This window comes from Phaenicophaeus curvirostris, chromosome 1 (genome assembly GCF_032191515.1).
Source record: "Phaenicophaeus curvirostris isolate KB17595 chromosome 1, BPBGC_Pcur_1.0, whole genome shotgun sequence".
In the NCBI taxonomy this organism is placed as follows: domain Eukaryota; kingdom Metazoa; phylum Chordata; class Aves; order Cuculiformes; family Cuculidae; genus Phaenicophaeus; species Phaenicophaeus curvirostris.
Window position 1 is genome coordinate 78973448 of NC_091392.1, and position 26212 is coordinate 78999659.

The 26212-nt window shown below is 36.3% G+C and overlaps 1 protein-coding gene across 6 annotated transcripts in view; it reads right to left on the reverse strand.

Annotated features, from left to right (window-relative positions):
* The window catches only part of CCDC91 (coiled-coil domain containing 91), a 150655-nt gene that overhangs the window by 1768 nt on the left and 122675 nt on the right, over window positions 1–26212 (reverse strand). For 3 of the 6 annotated variants that reach the window (XM_069864529.1, XM_069864501.1, XM_069864510.1), the window contains one exon: window positions 8231–9713. The exons of 1 other annotated variant lie outside the window; for it this stretch is intronic. In XM_069864529.1, the coding sequence (XP_069720630.1) occupies window positions 9561–9713 (153 nt within the window). In that variant the 3' untranslated portion in view covers window positions 8231–9560. Of the gene's footprint in view, window positions 1–2748; window positions 3165–8230; window positions 9714–23933; window positions 24023–26212 lie in introns of those variants that run through there. 2 more of the 6 variants (XM_069864546.1, XM_069864520.1) reach the window with 2 other exon arrangements.

Here is a 26212-nt window from a genome sequence, read left to right on the forward strand (position 1 = left end):
AAGATTCCTAATGATGATGGGCTATTTGTGGTACCTTCCTTCTGCTCTCTGCAATGCTGCTTCCCTTGAGAAATGCATAGCAGCAGGACTTCTTGACATCACAATAAACCAAGACTTCCCAGTAAGGCCATCTATTCAATTTCCAATGTCTTACACGTCAAACATCACAGGGTTGGAGAGAAGAGTCTTCCACTGAATATTATTAATTCAGTCTTATTTCACTATCAAATAATTATTTATTTACAGTACTAAATAAGCACTTCCTACATTGCTGATGGATCATTATTCTGCCACAGATTTTCCCCCTTTTCCATACACAAACACAAGCTGACCTTTGGTCTTGATTTATACAATGAGAACCAGCCATTTTTCTTTTAGTTTTCCAGTCAATTGACAGGAAAACACTGTATTCAGTGTGCTCTGATGAGTCAAAGCCCATTGCATTGTCTTTGCTTTAGTGAACTTCTCTGAGGACCCAACATGCTTTAAAAATTTCAGTCTCTGCTGAGGACTTATGATTAAACACTTCTACTTATGTTCTTTATTTTTAACCTTAGTTTAGATAGATCCACATGGTGATCAATAGGGAAAAGAATTATCATCTTTCCTCAGCAGTACTCATTGACAATATGTTTTGATCATATCAGCTCTGCACATTTTATCATATTTTCTTGTGTATCAGAATGAGGTAAGACTTGGACTTTCTAATGTGAAGAAACAGGATCATTAACAAAAATTAGACACACAGAGCAGTTGTCATTTTCCACATTTTTGCCTTATCTGTACCCACGCTGCCTAGCAGCTTGTCAGTTTGGCATGTAATAAGCCAAATAATGTGGGAGTGATTAATTCAGGGTCTGAATTACTTCAGTTGCATTTGTTGCAGACTGTCAACAAGAACTAGTGAAGACTCCACACTCTAAACATACAGGCTACTGCTCCAGTGATCACAGCAGAAGCAGTCTACCAACTCAGATTGAGCTGGGATTTATGATTTTTTTTTCAAAGTTAAGCCCTTCTAGTTTCCTACTAGTATTCTACAGAGGTAGAACTTGTAAGAAAGTAGAGCAGTCCCTATCTGTCTGAGTAATCTAAATAAAAAATGTTTAAAATGTTTGTCAAGAGTTTTGAGGTTATGAAATGTAGGGCAACGTCACAGAATAATGTGATGCTTATCTTTTCTCATTAGTAACAGAAGACTGTAAGATCACAAAAAGACAGCATTGGTGTAAACCCAACCTGAGAACTAACCACAAATCATCACCCTGAGGGGCAAGTGAAATTATGAACATGGCACTGAAGTTAACAACTGGACAAGAGAAGCAGGGCAATAGTGTGACACCCTGCTTCAGGTGAACCACTGACTCACCCCAACCATTGCTTCTCTGCTGGTGACTTTATCATAAATTTACAATATTTGATGTTTTCCTTAATACCTTACCTTTTGGGACACTGTAAATCTTAGATCTTATACAGGGGATAAAAGGCTTTCCAGCACTTGCATTTCTGTGGGAAAGCTTGAATGGTAAGGAGTTAAAAACTGTAAGGCACACTAAAAGATCTTATTTATTTATTATTAAAATGACTAAAAGCAGTCTATTACTTTCAAAAATATCTGAAGATGTTGGAATATTTGATGATAATGTTTGACTATTTAGGATTTTATGGTATTATCAAGCACTTACATGTTGAATTGAGGAGAAGAATGAAACCCAGTCCTCTGAGTAATTCTATCTCATCAGCCAATTTTAAATGCTAAGGGCACATTACTCCTGCTTGAAGGCACAGTAAGATACATATAATACCTTTTATTAAGAGAGCTGAAAGTCTTCCTGTACTAACAATCTCCTCCACTGTGCAAAGATGTATACCAGCAGTTTTCACTAATGAAACAGAAAAAAAGATTCAAGATCTTTTCCTACAGACAGTTTCTTTTCAGTATAGTCTCTGAAGCATCTTTAATACAATGCACAAGAGGCAGCTATATAAAATTTAATGTTAAAATGTCAATACACAGCATGTCACGAATCACTGCTGAGTACAAGATGTATTGCCACTCTGTAAGTGTGACAAAAAATTTCCCTCCAAGGCTCAAAACACATTCTGAGCAGGCTGATAGATCTAGTGAAAGAAACGGGCAAGATGACATCTTTGGAGATGGGAGCAGTGTCCCCAGCTGGGCACCAGGATGGAAAGTTCTTTCCTTGTCAGAAAGCCCTTTTTGAGGGTGGTGTAGTTGATTTTCAAAGCTCCATTGTCAAGAAGGCAAGACATTAGCTAGAAACAATGAGCAAGATCCTAGCCATGTTGATTAACAGCAGGAGTAAATTCCACTAATAAACTTCAACTTGCAAGTCAGCAAGAACACATCTGTTCCAGTTGATTTCTGACTCTTTCATAATAATATGTATTTTTCAGAGCAGTACAAAAAAATTACTGACCAACAGGCTTTCTTAATAAAACCAAGCAAATCTGCCAGTCCAGTTTTGTCTTATTTAAAGAAAAACAGTATCCATTTCACTGAGGTCAGCAACAGAAAGAATAGAAAGTATGAATTGATTCTGACTAGAACGCAGAAAACTTTTTAAAAAAAGTTTTGGTTGACATTTCTGAGCTTTGTCCTGAGGGCAACTGTAATTAAATTATTCATGACACCAACACTGTACAAGGTACTTAAGAGACTTTTATCCACTTACTTGATTTATTGAAATTTAATCAACAGGAAAAATATGATTAAAACATCTACTTGGTACAGACATACAGTTGTGCTATATGATTGCTCTCTGAAAACCAGCAGGCACTTCTGGATGCTTATGCATCAGGATAGGTACTAACATTTGGCCCTGACATAGAATAAACAAAGCAACCACCCATTTGAATCCTTCTTAAATACAGTGGCGGATGACCTCAACATGCCTTCCTTCAACTCACTCTGAAGAATTTTTTGAAGCAAAATTGTCTTGTAAACTGCACATACACATTATAGCTGATATTTATATTACATAAGGATATAATCAAATTGAGTACAATTTGGTGCTGGTCCTGCTTACAGTTATTTGTATTCTTCTGAGTAGTCTTTTCATTCAAGAAATTTTTAACTTATCAGCCTTTTGTAGATCTTCTCCACTGCTGTCTTGAGCTTACAGGAATTTTTATTCCTATCTCTGCAAACGAAAAATTATTTTGTCTGAGACCTAAACACACTTCTTATTCCCAAGAAGATGAATAGATGATATATTATTCTTGAACATAACACCTGGATTCCTTTCCATTTTATTTATATTTATCCCTTTCCATTTTATTTATATTTAAATACTTCTCCATTATGCACATACATTTTTTCTTTAATATTTGAGTAACAATCAAGCAAGAGTATGTTCACTGTTGTGTGACAGTTTTATCCCTAGTGAGCACCATTGCTCTAAAGAAGTTCCCAAAACATTTTGTCCAGGAAACTCTATTGACATTTGTATTATACTAATGTCAATACAAATGCATTTGGGTCTCAACATGTCAACCCTGCAAAGCTTTTAAGCTTTACAAAGCTAGACTTCATTTTGAGCTGATTCTCGTGCAATATTATTTTCTAAGAGATGAGACCTTCTGGTTAAACTGATTAGGTCCTGACAGAAAGCACTGTTAAGCTTGAGAAGCTCTGAATTCTGAAACCAATTACTCTTTAAACTGCACAGCAGATATACGAATCTTCACCTTTCTTTTTTTCTTGACTCATTTTGCTGTTTACATCTGAAAAGGCTGTAGGAAAAGTACTCTTTAAAGGATTCAGAACCCCTGGTCTGCACTTATCATTTGAATCTGTCATCCCCCTCTACTCTATGAAATCATGTCTTTTCTCTCTCTTACAACTCGTTACAGAGCTCCTTAGGAGCTTAGAACTCCTCCTTTTGTTTCACCATCATGCTAATAAAAATTTATGAAAACACCGTCCCTTTCGTCCTAGGTTAAAAAACATGAAAAATACGCAAAAGACGCTTAAAGACACAGGAGTTGGAAAATTCTACATCAACAGTTTTCTGAAATAATCATGCTTTCCAACATCAATGTTATTGATTCAAACAGATCAAATGCAGGTCTTTTGTATTCAGGCAACTGCTGAAATCCTTGACTGCTGACACTCCAGGACCATTTTTGACTCATTCTGAAAATAATCCAGAAAAAAAGCAAGATGCCCTCATCTGTACGACTGTTTAACCCTGACAAACTTACTAAGATTCACCCAGCTATTTATCAAAATACTGTCCAGCTGTGAAATACATCAGCCAGTTGAATTTGCAGGAGATGGAGCATTTCATAGTGACCTCATTTTCTTTGTCACGTAAAACTAGCAGTCAAAGGAATATAAAACAAATACTGGCACCACACATTTACCTTCATGTTTACACTACTGCCAAGCTTCATACTAAAATGGACTCATTTATATCTTTGTGATAGTGATTTTGTTGATATAACCAAATGTGTTTTTCATGGCAATTCAGCAGGGAATATTATCCACTATTAGCTCCTATGTACCAAGGAAGAAGCAACTGATTGCATCAAGAATATGAAATACATTCTACTTAGCAGTGGTATAGTAATAATGAGACACACATATCCCCTCGTCAATGCCTCAGCCAACAGGTCATCTCCATTCTCCACTACACCATGAACAGAACAAATGCTGACATTTTCTTCATAGAATTGATCATGAAAACAGCTCTTGAAATAAGTTCTCAGTACATATCCAGAACTCTATAAAGGCAAAGCTCTGTGTATTATATTCATTGTAGCAAAAGATGTCAGGAAGGATGAAATTTTGAACTGGAAATAAATAACAGCAGAATTCCTGCTGACCTCCTGGAAGCAAGAACTTCACACTCACTCTCTAAATATGTAATCTATGGTCACAATAAAAGAGCGGCATGCTTAAGTAATGGAATTCTTAAAATTATTGCCATGAAAATAGAGATTGGCCGCATAACATCATGACCAGCTAGCTTTCAGAAAATTTATGTAGCAAGATCCATATGAAGTCTTAACTGATGCCCTAATTTGGTAGTAGTATAAGAACTGAAACATCTTTCAAAGTTCACTCAGCAAAAACAATTCTTTTGCTCCCTTGGCTGAAGGGCCTCCCACCATTACATTGAAAAGTGGATCAGTTAAGACAAGCTTCATCTTAAACTCAGAGAAGTGCAAATCCCTTTGGTGTTTGTGAGAAGACAAAATATTTTAACTTGAAGAAAGAGAATAAACATCAATGACTACTCATACAGATATGTTACCAAAGCTGGAAAAAAAAAGAGAGAGAGATAAATTTGCAGCATTTTGTGGAAAATTGATTTAGGATATGTGTATTAAAAAACATTTCATTTTTTAACTAGTGTTTACTGTCAACCTGTTAAAACTTGCCAACTGTATATCTTATTATCCAAGCCAGACAACGGAAAGCATCTAAAAAATGCTGGTTTTGTAAGTCTGAAGTATGAGGAATTACAGGCAACGTAAACAAATGTGAATCTCTGACGCATAGTGAAATTGCTCTACTTACACAACATTTAGGATGTGGATAAATTACTGATACCATATTTATCACAGGAAATTGTAGTTATTGTTATTAGCACAGGATAATAATAACTATTATCGTGACAGGCATGCCTTACCACTGAAAGGTGATACAACAAATTTAGAACACACACTATACAATAAACAAGATCAATCAAAAAAATCAGTAATCTTTATTTTGTGTTGCTAAATCTGTGCTGTCACCAGCACCTACAGTTGGATCTCGCCACTTTGGGGTCATTACTTTCTTTATAATGTAATGCTAGCAATGCTTCCCACAGAAATGTATACACCATAAAGCAAGATTGACCTTTTCCTCCACATATAAGTTAGCTTGATGAGGGCATTTTTAGCTACTACATCACTATGGCAAGTGATGTAGTAGGCAACTTAGGCGATGTCTACAATGAGAGGTTTACACACCTCAGCGCTTTCCTTTAGCTAATGAAGCATACGCTTTCAAAGGCAAATACAAAACTTGAGCCAAAAAGAGTGCAACTCAGCTGGCTTCCCCATGATGCTCACCTGTTCAAATGTGACCCAAATTAAACAGCAGTATTAACATTTAATGGACGTGCTGATTCCATTTAATAACTGCATTGTCACTATACATGGTCTGAAAGTGAGTATAAATTATATCATCCCCTTGATGAATAACTTTTATCAGTGGCTATTTCCTGCTAGGAAACAAAATGAAATTTTATCACATATTCCCTCCATCTGTAAACTCAAATATGTGGATATAAAAAATACACAGTGGAAAGGAGAGTGTAGAGTCCTGTAAGGGAATTTCAGTGTGGAGAGGAATTAGGCCCTTTAAGGTCATGTCTACATGGATAATTTCAGACAGTCGGGAATTAAAATTGCCATTTACTGAGCTGGCAAGACATGAAGTGACTTTTGATCAGATGCCAATGTAAAGATGCAAAAAAATCTCAAAACATAAGTGTGATCTCAGCCCCTGGAATGACTACTGCTTTTTCTTTGTTCTGCCTCTTACGATGGAGTGAAAGAATTCAATACTTCAAGGAATTCAATTGTCATTTGTTAATGAGATTCTTAGAGCAAGGGAAAAACTCAAATATTCCCATACCTTAACTACAGACAGCATACAAAAAGTGTGTGGCAAATGATTTCTTCTTTGTAAATAACTTATAAGCACATAGTCTCAGAGCTAATCTAGAATTCTGTCATGGAAGCAGAGAGGGAGCAAATAGAAACATACAGAAATATGACACAAATGTGTATCAGAATATTCAGTATTAACTTTCTAAACTATTGGTTACAAATCCCATTGTGCTGATAGTCTTTGTTCTAGACCATCAAGCAGAAGTGTTAAAATAGAATGGGCTTGACAGCAATGAAAGACACTGGATCTACTGTTACCCTGTCTTTTAGGTAACATTTAATACACACAAATGATTGTTTTAAATGCATCTTTACGTAACAAGATTTATGGTTTATTTCCAATATAAGGGATACAATCATATACATACAAGGCACGTAGATTATACGAGCTTTAGTGATGTCCTAGACTCCAAAATCAGTAGCTTGAACATTTTAGTTCTTGCATTTTGACTATAAGAATTAGTTCTAGGGCTTCTTCTTCCTCCCATTACATATAAGTCTTGCCATGCTTCAGAGGCAGACAAAGTTCTACTGCAATGGCTTTTCTCTTATATATCATTCTTCAGTTTGTATGCAGGAATAAAAATATAATAATTATGAAGTCATGAGCTAGACTGGGTTTTGTAAACTTCTCCCTGACTTCTCTCTTCCCCACCTGCACAAACTGTGTTCTCTTATGTTTAGGCAGAAATAATGAAAAATAAAATTTAGCTTTAAAACTCTGGATGTGATGCGCAGATGACGGAGGTTATTGCGTATTCCAAAGCATGCATACTGGATATATCTTTTTCTGCTGGATAACTAAATTCCTTCCCTGAAACTCGGGAATTTTGAATGTAATCCAACTGGTCTTGTATGTCTGTGGTCTAATTCTGCAGTTTTGCTTGAAGGGTAGAGAGCAAGATTAAAGGACTCAAACTGTCTAAGGTAAGAAAAAGTACCTACAGTTCTCTGTGCCAACCACAATATTTAAAAGCTGAGATTAAACAACACATGATGGAAAGATACACCATAGCTGTTCTAATGGGAAAGATACACCATAGCTGCCAGTGAAATCTTACTGACTCCAATCACTTCTTCTCCAACAAGTGCTTTTACTTATTGCCAGAATACAAAACTCTTTAGCAGGAGAATGCTGATATACCACTAAGGCTCTGGCTTTGATGGGAAACACTTTGAAGCATTTAGTAAAAAGGAATACTATTCCATGTACGGACCTAGAAGTAAAAAGAAGAATGTTGAAGTTCATCTAGGAATCTGCTCATACCACATTTCCATAATTTGACATAGATTGTGAGAAAATCGATTTCATTTTACACTGCCTCAACTTTCCACAAAATCCTATGTGGATATCTGTGCCATCTTTGGTGCAGTTAAGAAACACAAGAATTCCACCGGCTTAGGAATGATAAGTAGGAGACTCATTAATACTAAAGTATTTTTTTGTCTGCTAGAAGAAATGATAACTGATCAGTCAGTCAAGAAATACCCAAAAAGAAGACTAGATTTTCTTCCATTTTGAGGTCATTACCTCACACAGCATTATTTACTTCTTCTGTGAACCTTTGCATACAGAAGACAAAATCTTTGGTTTTGATTACAAAAATGAAGCACAGAAAAATATTTAAATAAAAACCTATACTCTCTGCAATATATATTTCATAATGCCAAATATATATTAACCACTTGGTGTTCCCTTATTGCCACAAAAAAGCTCTTTATGAAAAGTGACTGCTGATGCAAAAAAACAGCTCAAAAAGCCCCAACCCCACCACTGAATAGGAAGAAACACAGTAAAAAATATCCACAAGTCCCCCAATGAATCACAAGCTCATCATAAGAGATATCATTCTCAGTTTATTTACATTCCTAAGCACAAACATTTATTTTCCTGTATTTGATTCTCTGTTATAACTAAGGCCCCGAATCTACAATCAATAAAGTGTAGGCACAGAAATGGCCCTCCATGCCACCATAAAGAAGACTAGAAAGACCTACAACTTGATCCAAAGTCCAATAATGTCAGTGGGGAGTTTTTCTACTTCCTTCAATGCGTTTAGAAAGGGCTTCTGAGGTCAGCAAGCTGCTCTCCTTATTCTGTCAGAAATTCCACTGAGGCAGTGCAGTATCAGTCTCCACATAATTACACACATCATCTTCCTGAAACTGAGGTCAGTCACATTAATCGTACTTTCATGACAAAATTACTTTCTAGCTTTGTAAAACAGAAATTAAATACACACTATACATCGGTTATGGCAAAATTTTGCACTCTAAAAAGATGCACTGTTTAGTTTTCAGGTTTTTTTCCATTACTACAACTAGAGCTGTTGGTAAATAACTAAAGAAATGCCTGTCAACACCCTTATGTTTCAGTACTGATTTTTCTGTTACACATGAAAATTAGTAAGAAATAATAAGCTCCTCAGGCAACCTGAGGCAATGCATTTAGACACATATTTTGGAAAGACAAAATCTATATTCAATCTATACTGAATTAAATGGTTTCTCTATTTTTTTAAATATCAAAAATATTTATAAAGTACATGAACACATGATGCCAAATTTAAAACAGACATAACATGGAAATGTTTTCATCATTGCTGCAGTTGTCTATAACTTCAATCATGGGTTACTAGAAAATATAAGGAAAGAAAAATCATAGATAAAAATAATTTTTTTCAGGGATTTTTTCCCCTCCCACATTTGTAATCTGATAATAATAGTAAACTAACTAAATAAATAAATGAACACTATCCACAAATACTTCTATCAAGCATAGTTTCAGATCAATCTTGAATCAATGATACAATCCCAAATGATTAGATTTTTTTTGTCATTTCCTGGATTGAGCTTTGCAGCTTCACAAATCACACTGTATCAGGGGTACTGAAAATGTCATTCTTTGTGTTTTCCTCCGTAGTGGTTGACTCTTCTTTTAATAAAACGCTTAACTGTTTCTGTGCACATGACAGGAAAAGTTCCAAACTATACAGACTTCTCTGACGGACAACTTGATCAAGCTGTTGAAATAAATAAAAAAAAAATAAAATCAACCTTAAGAAAACCTGGAAATAAATGCTAGGGTTTGCCAGCAAAAATTCAATGCTATTCAACAGCAAAAATGTAACAATGACAAAGAACTTGAGTAACTTCTACGTGTGTAATTTAGTAACAAGTTTTTAATGAAGTATATGAGTTTCTTCAAAATAAAATGTCCATAAGGGTAAAAGTAACTTTCCATCAGCTGTCAAATTCTACACAAGAAATTGGAAAATGCTTAACAGTCTAGTTGCCACACTAGGTAAATCCCCACAGCATCTCTTAAAATTGCAGCCATTGCATACTGCCTCTGCTTTAATATGAATACTGCATACACCTGCATATTCAAGAATTAAAAATCTACCGTTAAATTAAATACGAGTATGTTTAAATAGTTCCCAGAGGAAATGTGGTAATATTTTCTGCCTGCTTTGCTTATTCCAACATTTTATTGGAGTCCCCTACTGTCAAATAATGTGAATTTTATACTTACTTGCAATAAAGACAATGGCCCTTTCTTCCTCACCAAAAAAGGCAAGAACACAGTAACAAGATTTAATAGGTTATGCCATGTAAGTGATGTAAAAATACAGTTCACAAAAAGGTATTTTCTTAATATCATAACATTAATGAATAAAATGCACTGGAGAATTCCTTTCATTTGAATTTTAAAGTTCAAATGTCAAATAGATAATATCACAGTTGAGAGATGTTTTCAACCTGACTGTACTTCAATCAGCTGCAAATTCAACTAAATGCAAATTAACAATGACACACGGTGAGACTGAAAGGTACTGGTACAAGACTAGTGAGACATAAAAGTTATGCCACTGAAGACAAAGGAAGTAATGCAATTTAGAAGAAGCCCAGCTCTGCATTTTTGTCAAACTGTTGTGCACACATCCACAGGCAATGTCTTGAACTCTGCCACACCAGCAAAACGCTAATGTAAGACCATGAAGCCCTAGCAGACTACAGCAACTAGCCTAGCAGACTGTTAGCAACCATCTGCAAATGGCTGTATTTATTTTTTTAAATATATCATGCTTCATGTAGCTAGCACCCACATCTTTAATTATGCCTTCCAAGAAAAACTCTAATTCTCTGGTATTTCTCTGCACATATATGCTCATCATTCAGCAGTCCAGTTAGTTGCTCTAACAATCACTTGAATGGATATTTTGGTTTATAACAGGTAAAAAATATATTAATACAGAATGCAAGGCAAAATTAGTGATACTATCCCACTTCTGTGTGAAAATTAGCACCTGGTTTAGCTGCAGCTCTGTGATTGAATACACAAAGGGAAACATTTCGTGACCCTGTGCGTTGCTGCTCTTTATGTTCCTCTGATGTTCAAAACCAGGCTCTGGTTGTTTGAATATTTTGGCATTGTGTTTCAACAGAGATGAACAGGTCAAATCTAGTCACAAGCAGAACACACACATATTTTCTAGAAGCCACACAATCATAAAACTCTCCTTTAGTAATATGTCTGCTTGCACTTCTCCAGACTGGAGCACAGCCCACACGAGGACAGGCTGAGAGAGTTGGGGTTGTTCAGTCCAGAGAAGAGATTACTTTGAGGACATCTTATAGCAACCTTCCAGTAGCTGAAAGAGCTACAAGAAAGCTGGGGAGGGATTTTTTACAAAGGCTTGTACTGATGGGACTAGGTGCAATGGGTATAAACTGGAGAGGGGCAGATTTAGACTAGACATAAGGAGGAATTTCTTCACTATGAGAGTGGTGAGGCACTGAAAAAGGTTGCCAAGGGAAATTGCGGATGCCCCATCCCTGGAGGTGTTCAAGGCCAGGCTGGATGGGGCCTTGGGCAGCCTGGTCTAGTGGGACGTATCCTTGCCCATGGTAGGGGAGTTGGAACTGGAAGATCTTTAAGGTCCCTTCCAACCCAAACTATTCTATGATTCTACGATTCTAGGATTTCCAGGAGTTGTGCAAATTTTTGCATCTCATAACAAAAGCAGACATTAGTGCTCCATTTATATCTTGATGTGAACCTAGCCCGCTGATTTACGACAGATTTTAAAGCAAATCTAGTTCAAATAAATTTCAGAAAAGCCTGCTCTTGATATATTTAAGTAACAGCTGCTACTGACAAGAAAATTAAAGACATTAAACAAGCAAACTAAACTCTAAAGAAGCTGTATTTAGAAAAGACAGTTTCAACAAATGAACAACATAAACCCACTGTCGTGGTGGTGCATTTCTTCTGATTTGAAAGAAATCTTGCCACCTTCCTCTTCTCTGGTCCAATATTTAACATACATTTTTCACAAGGAAGCTTGCAGATGTTTTTGTGCTTGTGACCCATATTCCTCTGGGAAAGGGGCAGATATAGTGCAATGCACATAAAATCATCTGTTAGGTCTTAAGAAAGAACATGAGAAACCTCTTTCTCTAAACTTATTATATGATCAAATTATGTTGATTCTGGTAGATACATCAGTTAGAGGACCTTACCATGAAACTGGTTTTCAATGATTTCCTTTTATTGCATAGTATATCATCTGTACTCCTAGACAGATCTTTATTGAGCCTTGACCAAGAGCTTTGTCTAAACTCTCCCTTTTCTTTTCTATAGCAGCCTTTCCTCGTAGAGTCTACTTTAAAGAGATCAAAGTAGCTGGTCAGATGTGTGTTCTGATAAGCTTTTGTTAACATTCTTTACTAAGACAGCAATTTCAAACCGTATACAGTTAAATTTATTTCATCAAGTACTAATACAACGGTTTAATGTGTGTTCTGATTGGCTGCAATGTGAACAAACCAGAATTTCTTCAAGCTTGAGAAAGATTTTAAAAGTCTCAAATGAATTAAGTACACATTTTAGGAGTCTTTGTTGAACTCAAGTGGTTAGTTGTTAGTCTCCCTCTGTACATAAGAAAAGTTTATTGCTTGTTAAAAGTTTATGTAAATTCAATAACATAAAAGTTCAGAATTCAGTTGCCCCTTGTCTGCTCAGTTTCTGTACAAGATTTGCCTTGAGGAGTACATTTTAAAAGTCTTCCAAGCTGCAGTAAATGACAGAACACTGTGAAAAGACTTGGAATGTTCACATAACACAAAACAAGTAGCGGCAAAATGATGCTGGCTTTGAAAATGGTATATTTGAACGTATTCAGAAGGAGAACATTCCCATTAATGAAGAAAGTGATCAGGAAATAAAATCCAATAAAGCTTTGCTATACAATGTATCATTTAATGAAATATTGGCAATGGACACATTTATTTTAAAAATAGTGCCTCAACACTGTTGTGCTTCTTCTTGCATAATATACCATGAGATATGAAAATATGTAAGTAAGGCATTTAAAATCTTGTTTTTCTAAACAGTCTTCCCTCTATATTTTTAGGTCCCGTTCACTTCATGGAATGATCTCACTATTTAAACAAACACAAATGGACATCTGGCAAATTCAAAGTGAATATGACTCATATGCAAATGGAGTCAGTATGAATAACGTATTAGGGATGGAGCATTTGCACAACCAAACCAACTCAACTGTTATATATACTGAAAAATGCACCATGTTGGTCCACTTCTACCACATAGGAAGACAATCTTGTACATCACAGCACCACTGTAGATATCACTAAGCAATGCTTCTCTGCCACCATATGAAATTTATCCAGTTCACAGTTCACAATTCTGTACACCATGTTCTACTGGCACAGCTTTAATTAGCTCAAAGTTTTAATGTTCCTGAACTTGATCCAAGTTACTCAGCAGTATCTCTTTAACACTGTACAGATATATATATTTTTTAAGAACCAGAGGTTGCCTCTCTATGTACTCATATGGAACCTACTAGGAACTGACTATGCAAGACTTGGAAAAGCAGTTCCTGAACTCTATAGGGTCTATACCACTCCTGAACTCCACAATTATTGAGGCATATTAATTTTCAAAAAATGAACTGATTCTTGCAGGACATTCTAACACATTCACTGCTGGTTTTTTCCCTTCTGCTTAAACCTTCCATCCACTTTGGAGGTATAAGTGTGATTCCACCATCCTTCTAGCCAAAGATGACTGGATGAGACTCTCTGTGGGGTCCCACCTCGGTTGTATTCTAAGACCACCCAGAATGAAGTGCCTTTGAGCCACACAATGCATGCCCTGAAGGGAGGCATAGGCCTCAGCAGAACTCCTATCTTTGGATGCAAGAATTTGACTTGGAAAATAAAAAGAAAGGCTCACACATAACTGTGCTGAATACTGCCATCAGGTGACTGGTTTCATCCCAGGCTGCTCTATTTTACTTTGAGTCAATCCATCTTCCCCAGTATCATTTCATAAATACGTTGTTCAAACTAAAGTTAATAATTGTTTTTAGCTCTATATCTTCTTAGCTTTTTTTCTGTAAAATAGAATGAAAGTCTATGTAGCCAATGACTAAAGTAAAAACCAGTTTCTTACACAAATAACTGAGCATGCGCATTCTCCATATTTTCCCCTTCCATTATCTACCCAGAAGCAGGTATAATTTGATGGCATGTGCTTAACTTCTTCTACTGATTATTCTCCAATCCATTCAGCATTTCAAAATGCTAGAAAAGAAACAGCCAGAACTCTACAAATCATAGAATCACGAGGTTGGAAGAAACCCACTGGATCACAGAGTCCAACCATTCCCACCAATCTCTAAACCATGCCCCTCAGCACCTCATCCACCCATGCCTTAAACACCTCCAGGGAAGGGGACTCAACCACCTCCCTGGGCAGACTGTTCCATTGCCTAATGACCCTTTCAGTGAAGAATTTTTTCCTTATGTCCAGCCTAAACCTCCCCTGGTGGAGCTTGAGGCCATTCCCTCTTGTCCTGTCCCCTGTCACTTGGGAGAAGAGGCCAGCACCCTCCTCTCTACAACCTCCTTTCAGGTAGTTGTAGAGAGCAATGAGGTCTCCCCTCAGCCTCCTCTTCTCCACGCTAAACAACCCCAGCTCTCTCAGTCGCTCCTCATAAGGCCTGTTCTCCAGCCCCTTCACCAGCTTTGTTGCTCTTCTCTGGACTCGCTCCAGAGCCTCAACATCCTTCTTGTGGTGAGGGGCCCAGAATTGAACACAGGATTCAAGGAGCGGTCTCACCAGTGCCGAGTACAGAGGGAGAATAACCTCCCTGGACCTGCTGGTCACGCCGTTTCTGATCCAAGCCAAGATGCCATTGGCCTTCTTGGCCACCTGGGCACACTGCTGGCTCATATTCAGTCGGCTGTCGACCAACACTCCCAGGTCCTTCTCCTGGCAGCCTTCCAGCTAGGCTTCTCCCAGTCTGTAGCACTGCATAGGGTTGTTGTGCCCCAAGTGCAGGACCCAGCATTTGGCCTTGTTAAACCTCATGCCATTGGTCCCTGCCCAGCAGTCCAGCCTGTTTAGATCCCTTCACAGAGCCTCCCTACCCTCCAGCAGATCCACACTTCCACCCAGCTTAGTGTCGTCTGCAAACTTCTAAGGGTGCACTCAATGCCTTCATCCAGGTCATTGGTAAAGACATTGAACAGGGCTGGACCCCGCACTGAGCCCTGGGGAACACCACTTGTCACTGGCCTCCAGCTGGAGTAAACTCCATTTACCACCACTCTCTGAACCTGGTCATTCAACCAGTTTTCCACCCAGGAGAGTGTGCACTTGTCCAGTGCAGAGGCTGACAGTTTCCGAAGCAGAATGCTATGAGAAACTGTATCAAAGGCTTTACTAAAGTCCAAGAAGACTACATCCACAGCCTTTCCCTCATCCAAGAGTCTAGTCACTTGGTCATAGAAGGAGATCAGGTTAGTTTGGCAAGACCTGCCTTTTGTGAACCCATGTTGACTGGGCCTGATCACCCAGCTCTCTTGCAAGTGCTTCGTGATAGCACTCAAGATCACCTGCTCCATGACTTTCCCTGGTACTGAGGTCAGACTGACAGGCCTGTAGTTCCCCGGATCCGCCTTGTGCCCCTTCTTATAGGTGGGCACGACATCAGCCAGCCTCCAGTCCAGTGGTACCTCCCCAGTCTTCCAGGACTGTTGGAAAATGATGGAAAGGGGTTTGGCAAGCACATCCACCAGTTCCCTCAAAACTCTTGGGTGGACTCCATCCGGCCCCATAGACTTGTAGACGTCTAGGCGGGCAAGCAAGTCTCTAACCACCTCCTCTTGGATTGTGGGAACCTCGTTCTGCTCCTCCAAACCCTGGGGTTGTAGACAGAGGGAACAACTTTCCTTACTATTAAAGATTGAAGCAAAGTAGGCATTGAGTACTTCAGTCTTGTCTTCATCCCCTGTTACTGTTGTTCCCTCTGCATCTAGTAGGGACTGGAGATTCTCCCTAGTCCTCCTTTTACTGTTGATATATTTGTAGAAAGATTTTTTATTGTCTTTCACAGACTTGGCCAATCTGATTTCTAGTTGGGCCTTAGCCCTCTTCCCCTGCACGTTCTCGCTTCCTCCCTATAGTCCACCCAGGATGCCTGCCCCTTCCTCCAAAGCTCATAGACCTTCTTCTTCCTATTGATGTCTCTCAGGACCTCCCTACTCAACCACGCTGGTTTCTTACCCCACCGGTTACTTTTCCAGAACATGGGGACAGCTTTCTCCTGAGCTGCTAGGACTTCCTTTTTGAAGAGTGCTCAGCCCTCATGGACTCCCTTGCCCTTAAGGAGCGCCTCCCATGGGACTTTTCCGACCAGCCTTCTGAACAGTCCAAAGTCTGCTCTCTGAAAGTTGAGCACGACTGTTCTGCTAACCTCCTTCTTCATCTCACCCTGCACTACCATAACTACAATATGCCAGAATTATATTATCCATTAATAGTAACTAATAAAATACCTTATGGAAAAACATAATTTTAGCTTTAGCACATAACATTTAAGGATGATATTATGATCTCAGTAGAAGTAATGTTTCATTACTAATCTCACTGTAGCCTGAAGTACATCCAGAAAGTGAAGAAAGCAAAATTAATGTTACATATGGCTCTTCTACTTTATTTTTGTATAAACATTAATATGTTTAAAAGTGTATTCTTCAAAACTGTTTCCCAGACAATACTGTTTTCCAATATAAAATATATTTGTAGCTGTTGAAAATGGTAGCTACATTTATATAAATGTATCTTGAACAATTTACCTCTACTTCAAAGGCTAGTCTGATGATTAATGTATGGAAATGCAGTTCATCTCACTATTCTGCCTGTATAATGCTAACATGAGTTACAACCTTCTTTTTATCATAAGATGCAACAAATACATTGAACAAGATTAAAAAAGATCAAAGATGTTGAGTAAAAACATTTTGATTTTACTTATATCACTGGTATTTTTTTGTTGATCACACACACGTACGCTGTAAAATAAATAAAAAATAATCATGTCATTATAATTCAATGAAGCAGAGCAGTTTCCCTACAAGACTGTAAAATCAGAAATCAGCTTTTGAGTCGGCTGATTTCTTATAAAACTCAGGTAAAGCAGTGCATCAAGAAAACATTCTAGCACAATATTATAGGCTTGTATTCATTTATAAAGAGGGGGAAGACTTCAAATCCTTGTCACTTAAAGAAAATCATGTTCATGCAAAGACAAGAAGTTTCAAAAGCAAAATGAATGTTTTGAAGAATTGAAAACAAAGATCGATGCGTAAGAGAATGTGTTCTGAAGATTGAGTTTGGCAAGTCTATGTTAGTGAGGCTGCTATAAAGGCTTTTCATTTATTTAGTGTTTTTGTAAGTAGCTGCTTGTTAGCTGCTGAATAGGACTAATTGCCATGGTAATTCTTTGAAGTTGAATATTGATTAACCACAAGCAATTACTTACATATGTCATAATGGCATAATTACATTTTTTTCAAAGGACGAGTAATATGAGTAATCCAACATATTTCCTGTCCCTAGAAAGGAGACATTTAAACATTCTAGGTAAAAGCAACTAGAATTTTGTTTTAACATTTGTCAAAGTTTATCTTATTTTATTTAGTTTTCATTTTTCTATGTGTTTTCATTATTCATAAATATATATAAGCTTTCTGTGCTCGCTGTTTGCAAACTAACTAAAACTAATTTCTATTTCTTACTTTTTCTACATAGTTCTGTATTATGAGCATTTAGTAGTTAAAGAACTTTTTTGAAAAAAAACTGTAAATTTAAATTAAAGAATCATGATAAATGCACTTCAAATTATGATTTTTTGATAATTTCCTCACCTTTTGATAAATGTCCTCACCTTTGCAGAAAACTAATATAAGCTTAAACTAATAATAAAGTCAACTTGCATTCTTCCATGAAAAGACTCTTGAATAAATTTTATTTTTATTCTATGCTTTATAATTCTAATTTAGCACTGTTTGATCAACACTTAGATGGATGTGTCCATGGAGAACAGAATAGTAGTCAAAAGCATTGATGATGAAAGACTGCTTTTATAAATATTTATGTACTTAATAATTAAGGACTGGAGGAAAAAAATGAAGTCCCTTTGAAATCAATGGAATCAGAAACATACTTTATCTAAGTATAAGGAAGAACTATTATGAGTCTTGATTTGTTCATGCACGTAAATAATATACTAAAAAATTCTGCCAGTGGCACTCTTCCCCTGCGCAGGAACTCATTCCACAAAGCTATAGTAAGATGTTAAAAATATACTGGGTTGTTCATGGAACAGTTAATCCAGACGTAACACAACTGCTTCCTTAGAGTCAACCATTCATGTTGCAATTGAATTCATGTTTAGTTATTTCTACTTTGCCTAATTATATGTAGATCTGTAAATATATATAGTAAGCATATAAATATATAAAAATATATATAATACATATATAATACTTTCTTTAAAGCATTTTAGCATCAGTCTGCGTTATAAAATACAACATTCATAGAGACCATAAATGTTCCAAAATTAAGTGTAATAAATGACTGCATTTTGAATCCATAGGCAGCTTCTAAATATTTTTGGGAAAAATTATTCCTGAAAAACTATGGGTTTTCTTGTAATATTAAAATCTTGCTTTTTCAGGCTCTTCTTGCCTTCATTCATGGTGTGCAATAATCGATTGAAATGGACTACTGCAACTTAGTGTTAGGATTCTGTGCATATGCTATACTGGATATTGGTTAACAATCCCAGCATTCAGCAGAACATAACAGTCTAATTACAGATGCATAAAATCTTCTTGTATTTTGATTGGCAGACAGCACTGTTTGAGGAAAAGCCAGAGATGAGGGGTTTGTTTGGTTCAATTTTATGATGTATACATCTCGTTGTTCCTACCCCCACCAACTAAACCACACTAGTGAATGAGGCTGACACGATTCTGAAAAATTCCGTAGTTGCAGAAGTTCAGCTATGTGTTTATATTTTCTAGTAAAACTACGGGCTCAGAACTCTTTCCCAGTGCACTAACATGAACTCCCCACAGATTCAACAGAAGGCTTTAAAAAATTCCCCAGCATATTAAACAGACCATATAAAAAAATTATTACCTTGACAAACCTGCAAATCTGAGAGTTAGATGAAGAAACAATGAATTACTTCCTCTTACTTATATATGGATGAGAAGGAAAACAGATCCATATGGTACATATGTGTAGCAGTTCTTATTTTAGAGTTAATCCCAGAAGAGGACATTTTTGTCTGTCCACCTGTGAATTTCTATGATAACACTTACTAAGGATATAAAACCAAGGTTCTTCATGGCTGTAATTTATACAGTATCTGCTACACATTAGAATGCCATCGGTGCTCAAGAGTGAACCTCTAGGAAAGAGTGATGTTCAATAAATTATATTGCCATGTGAAAATGTTTCTTTCTCCTTAAATAAATAATTCTGCAACTTCTAAACCTTAAGGATTTTATGCTCTGAACTTGATCAGTGAAACCGTTAAAATAATACCATATGTTGGACACATCTTTAAAACACATTTGCCTAGTCTGCTGAAGGTGGTGGGAAAACACCTTGTCAACCCTCCCAGAATCTCCACTATCTCCCACCTGGGCACAGGAATGCAAAAAACTACTAACTTCACATAAATAAGAGAAAGAAATTCACTTTCAGTCAATGAAACGCAAGTGAGAGCATAAATGAACTGAAAATGGTTGCAACACCCTCTCAGACCACTGTAGATGGAGGAAAATGGGCATTATCTAAACCCACAAAAACAATAATGGAATTATTTACCCATACAAACACACAAGCAACATCTAGGGTGACTTACCGACTTAATAGGAGTCCTTGACCACATTATTTATGGACTATTGCCACATACTAAATATACAGTTACATAATTGCTACAATTGTTGATTGGTCTAGCAATCGGATTTAATAAACTTATGACAAACAGAGAAATTTATGCGAACAGTACTTAAGCATCTAAATATCTCATACAATGAAAGGCACTTGTGTATACAATCTTGCAAACTGAGGCCCTGAAGCTGAAGACACCTCTCCTACTAGTAAAGTTACCCATGCATATTCTGCAGAAATCTCATCGATTTTTAAAGGTTTTAAATCAAAAGCTTTTGCAAACTTGTAGAAAACAAGCGTCTTTCTTATGGATTACTGTCTGATGTGTGGAAAATGCTGTTTAAATATAAGAAGAAAGTCAAATTTTTTAATACTAATCTTTTTCTTCCTCCTCACTGTTGAGAAGTGACATTTCACTGTGCAACTACCAATATGCACACTCTTTGGCTGTTCTTTCCAAGAACACAGGAATTTCTAATGCGGCCATGAAAACAAAAGGGAATTGTAAAGCTGGTAAATTCACTTTTATTTATAGGCATTGAAACAAAGTGCACTCTGCCATTTCTGGTTTCCCCTTATGAGGAAACCTTTACTAAAACACATACTATCTTCAGTGTCAATACATCCAGCTTCACTTTCTAACAAATAAACCCCTCACCTACCCCACTACCTTGTTTCCTTCTCTTGTTTCATGATTGAAGAGTAATAAATACACTACTTAAAAATTAGGAGAGCAAAGATCAGTTCCACTACTAAATTCAATAACAAAACAATTAAATTTGGTACTTAAACAAAGTATTTATTTGAATCAATAAAAAAGAAGAACTGGGAATTACTTTGCATATTGCTTCTAATGTTTTATAGACTACAGGTTGATTAACACTGGCTTAGACTGGGCTGACTTCAAATAAATCCAACTTTCCACATGTTATGCCACACAGGTCTAATTCATATTTTCCTCTGGGCAAAATATTTTCTACTGGTTGTGAGAACAAAAAAGTAAGAGCAATAAATTACTTGAGATAGACACAAATCCCAGAGATATCGATCATCCTTTATTTATTAAAAATACTTTTATTTAGCCCTGTTAATACCCAGCCCCTTAACTCTCATTATACTTCTGTGTGTGCTGTAATTATTGTTTTACAGATGGAGTCATGTGAATGAATCTACGCTGCATGTCTACCTTGAACACGATCTGCTTCTACCCAGCATGGAATCAGCAGTGTTCTGGCAAGTGTCTGTATAGCCTTTAATATACGCTAGCTTACAGTCCTCACAAAACAAGCACCAAGTAGATTAATCGCAATGTAACAAAGGGCCAAATTCATCAGATCACTTCCTGTGATGTGGAAAAAGGAACTATATATACACACACATATATATATGGATTTCTAAGTGCCTCAGACTACTTTCTATCCAGGCTTGTCGGATCATGAGCCCTCATCGAGGGTAAAGTGCTTAACAGTTTTTTTAATCTTGAATTGTTTTCAAGTCAGTCATGGGCACCAACAGATGCTGTTTTAATATGGCTACAAATGACTTGGCAGAGATTACTTAGGGCTTCTGTGGAGCTTCATAACCACAAATTACCATCTCTCCAGGAAAGTGCCTGAAGACTATCAGACTATGCTTCCTGAAAAGCTTTGAGTGGCAGGGTTAGGTGCTGAAATTGAATAAAACCAAAGACCTGCTTTGTTTGTCAGTACACATACATGTTCCAAATTAATTTGGGGTAAATATGTTTAGTTAAAAGCAACAGCAAATTTCCTACATAAATGAACTGCTATTGTTATCCAACCAAGTTAAAAATAAAGTTATCTGATAGGGTCATGTTGAGTCATATCCACAGAATTGCCTTGCAGTACAAAGATGGTATCTACACGACTGGATTAACTCTTACTGGAAAGCAAGCAGCAAGCAGTAATAAGAATGATATTTTTCATTACTCTGAGAATGTATTTTATACTGTGAGGTAGTAAGTATTTAAAATAGAAATAATCATTCCATCTTATTTGTTTGCAGTGGACTTAAACTGAAAAAACTACCCTAAAAATGTGCATGATTGGTCAACCACAGGGTAAATCCAGTTGCATAAGTGCAATTCCATTGCCATGAGTGCTTTCTAGCTATATCTAATGTGATTCTCCATTAACAGAAGATTCACTAGGAGTACAATTTCCTTGCCTCTAAGAAGAACTATAACAGATGGTTAATAATACACATCATGAACAATCACTGTTCAATGCTGGGAGGTGAAAAACCATGTTACATACAAAGCTTTAACTAAAATAACATAAAGAGTCACACCATAATTATTGTACTGAGGTGTCAAGGAGACTAGACTTACATCATGATTACCTGGAGCTTCCTGGGGAATTGTAATACTTTATGCCTCTAGTTATGTCTAAAGCAGTGTCCCCTGACAACACACTGGAGTTTGGTACATACTGAAGCAGCTTGAGAAGAAAATCCTACCTCTTAGTTTTGCATTTAACAGTCAGGTTTTCAGTTTTCATGGAACTTTAATTATAAGATGTGACAAGATGAAACAGTATGTACCTGAAGGCATAGGCAAAGATTATATCATACAAAATACACTTATCTTTCTAAAATTACCATTGTAGATTAAAGTTAATGGATTCATATTAAGAAATTCGACAAGGAAAAAGCAGCCTCCAATGAATCTGTGATAAATTTAGTGTTAAGACCATGGTAAGCAATATATGTATGCATTAAAATAAGTAATTAAGCATTAAGGTTCTGAAAATTAACTTGCTACTGTTCAGATTTTTGAGATTATGCTTACTACTGGAATTCTTCATTACTGAGAGGACTGCCACTTTTGCTAATGCTTTTTACTGATAGACACATTTTACTGAAAGCCTCAGTTTGGAATTTGAAGCCAAAGTACTGCAGCAACATTCAGGACGAGTTGCTCGAGAAGCACTTCATAAACCTGCAGCTACAATAATGTCATTGAAGACAAGAATTCCTTGTTCCAAAGCATAAACAGATTGAGTACCCATGGCTCTTAGCAGGTCATGACTTATAACGTCACAGGCAGAAGATTCTAAAGGAGGAAGAAAAAAAATCTCCAGTAGAATATAATAATCTGCAGGCTTTTTTTGCTCTACACAGCTCCAAATTACTTCTGCAACTGCCAGTCAGCACAGACTTCTCAACAACACATGTATAGTATATTCCCCAAAGCAGCTTCCTTTGGTTACTAGACTAGCTATTCTGCTTCTTTTCCAGATGCAGATTTGTATTAAGGCTATGGAGTGAAATGAAAGCATCAAGAACATAGAATAGAATAGAATAGAATAGAATAGAATAGAATAGAATAGAATAGAATAGAATAGAATAGAATAGAATAGAATAGAATAGAATAGAATAGAATAGAATAGAAAGTTTTTACCTTCGCAGTATCTTATTTTACGCTATTAAAAAAATTAAGACAAAAAAACATTGCTAAGCTGGGAAGAAGGGGGAGCAAGGGAGAGAAAAATACCCCTAACTAAATAATATGAGTCAGTAGTCTGCAGCCAAAGCAGAAAAATAACATATATACATATTAACTATATATACATATATTTACGTCACTGAAGCACCTTGCTAAATGACTAAAACATGGGTAAAGACTACTTAGTCTTTTTATTATTCAAGCTGACTTGAATACAAAAAGTAATCAGGAAACCAGATTGTGTTGCTTCATCTATCTAATCTTTCAACTGCTGTAGGTAAGAAAATTTGCTCTACATGTTTCTCTAGCTTCACAGGCAACTTAAGTCTCAAATTTTGATCCCACAGGCTTTGCTGCACGTATCCAATTGCAGGAAATAATCACAGAAAAGATTAATGAAAAGACATATGGTAAAACCAACTTTTCCATAAATTTTTTTCAATCAAACTTCAGCAGAAGGGTAAAAATAGTAAAAGAAAAAGTCATACCAGAGCAAAGAAGCTGCAAGATTAGTGATAAAAGTAGCTTGAAAATGTCTGCATATAACCAGTTCTAAAATGTTCCCAGTAATTTCCCAGCTAAAAAACTCAAGGAAAAAAGTACGCAGATAAAACTACTGAAGTTGGAATACGTCTACATTAAATGACTCTGATGTAAATGAGATGCAGTATAAAATGCTCAAACACTGAACTCTGAATATTCCTCAACAGTACCAAAACACATTTAGGAACAGAATAAACAATCCTTATGCACATTATCAATTGTGGACTGAACAAAAGAAAAAATTAATTCCCTTTCAAAACTGTACAGCCAATACAATGCTAAGTAATGCCTTGCAATTACTGTAGACTTCTATCCTGGTACATGGATAGAAAAATTCTACATAGCACAAGTGCGGGGTTTTGTTTGTTTCTTTTGTCATTTTAATGAAGATGTGCGTGAGTTCTGGATCCTCACAACACAAGTCCAGAGGTCACAAGACTGTTCTTCAACATCATGGAAACACAATGGAAAAAAGGGTCTTCTGTATTTTGTCAGTGTCTCTTTAAGGCTCAATTTCAATGTAATTAAAATGTTATCACAGAAATCTAGGATGGAAGAGACCTGATCCACTTCTGGTTTCTGCACTGAGAACGTTGCAATTAAGTCAACCAGAGTGGAACAATTGCCTCTTCTCTTTTGTACTTAGACAACCTTGTAGATGCATGACAAAATGCCTCTGCGGAGCACATCCATCACTAACTTTCTAAGACTCTTTAGGATCCCCTTAGTGTCAAGAGAATGGTACAACAGAGAATTATAACATCCAAGAAGTCAGCCTGGTACTAAGAAAATAAAATTGCAGATGATTTGCTTAGCTTTAATTAATCCAAGTTGACCATATTAAACTGATAAAAACTTGCATATAGTACAAAGTAATGTGATTACACTAACCTAAAAAAGAAAATTTATAACTGCTGCTGTGTAACCAAAATACCTAATTATACATACTAAAATATTCTAAAGTAAGAAATGTCAGTGAAATAGGAATCATTGTAATACAAATTTGGTTAGAAGTGTATAGATGAATTTCAAAGAAAAAGACAGCAATTAATAGCGGTTTTAGTTTAATAAGGCTGACAAAATCTTCACCAAGTCCTCCTCCTCAAAGCATTCACTTATTCAGTCTAGTAAAATATTAAATTATATATCATATAATTTATATATAGTATACAATATATAATACAATAATGTGAAATATAAACAAACACACAAATCTCCAAAATTCAGCTGACATGACTTTCTCACTAAGATGTTAAAATAAAGGTATTCATTTTCATTCAGACATAAGGATACATAGCTTTTTCTAGGTTTTTTTTAATTAGCTTCTCTTAGTCAATATAAATCTCATGAAAATGCCTATGGACAAGAGCCCCAAATTGCATTAAAAAAGAGCGATACCACACACTGAATTAAGAACTTCAACTTTTTTATCTACTTGATCTCAAAACAGATCATGAGAAAATTGTACAAATGCAAACTAACCAATCTCAAAACAAATTACCCAGTCATAATGCTCGGATTTCCAGAAGCACAATGTAAAATACTGTTCAATTATTGAACACTGAAGGACGAATCAGGAATACAGAGGATCCTCACTTAGAGCAGACAGGAGGTGTATAAGCGTGCATCACTTCCTCCTGTCATATGCAGCCTTTCTAATGGACAACAGAAATATAGAATTCTGTCTCCTTATCAAATATTTGCAGAATAGAGGGACCCTGGATGACAGATGTTGCATTTCACTGGATCTCAGGCACTGCTTAATTGCCTAATGGTGTGAAAAACATCATCATGATCCCCTGATGGATACACCTGGGTGAAATTTGTACAGTGTATACGGCAAACCTTTATTAACATGAAAAGTTTATATCCATAGAAGAAATCAAATTACTATGTGATTACAAACCAAATCTAAAGTTGATATAACTCCCACAGTAATTATAATGATATACATTGGATTAAAACCACAATACATCTGAATCACATGAGTAGTTTTGAAATAGGGTAGTAACCAGTCATCTCACTGTAGAACATTATAATTAGTCCCTTTTTAACTTTGACAGCACAATATTTTCTCAGCAATAACGCCACTTGATTCCATTTTCAACTGGAATCTTACCTGACTGAAGAGTACAGGCATAATCTCAGTCTTTGTTAATTTATACAGTGAGGCACAAAGGGCTATAAGAAACAGTGTTAAATTAATTAAAGAAATTCAAGCTATG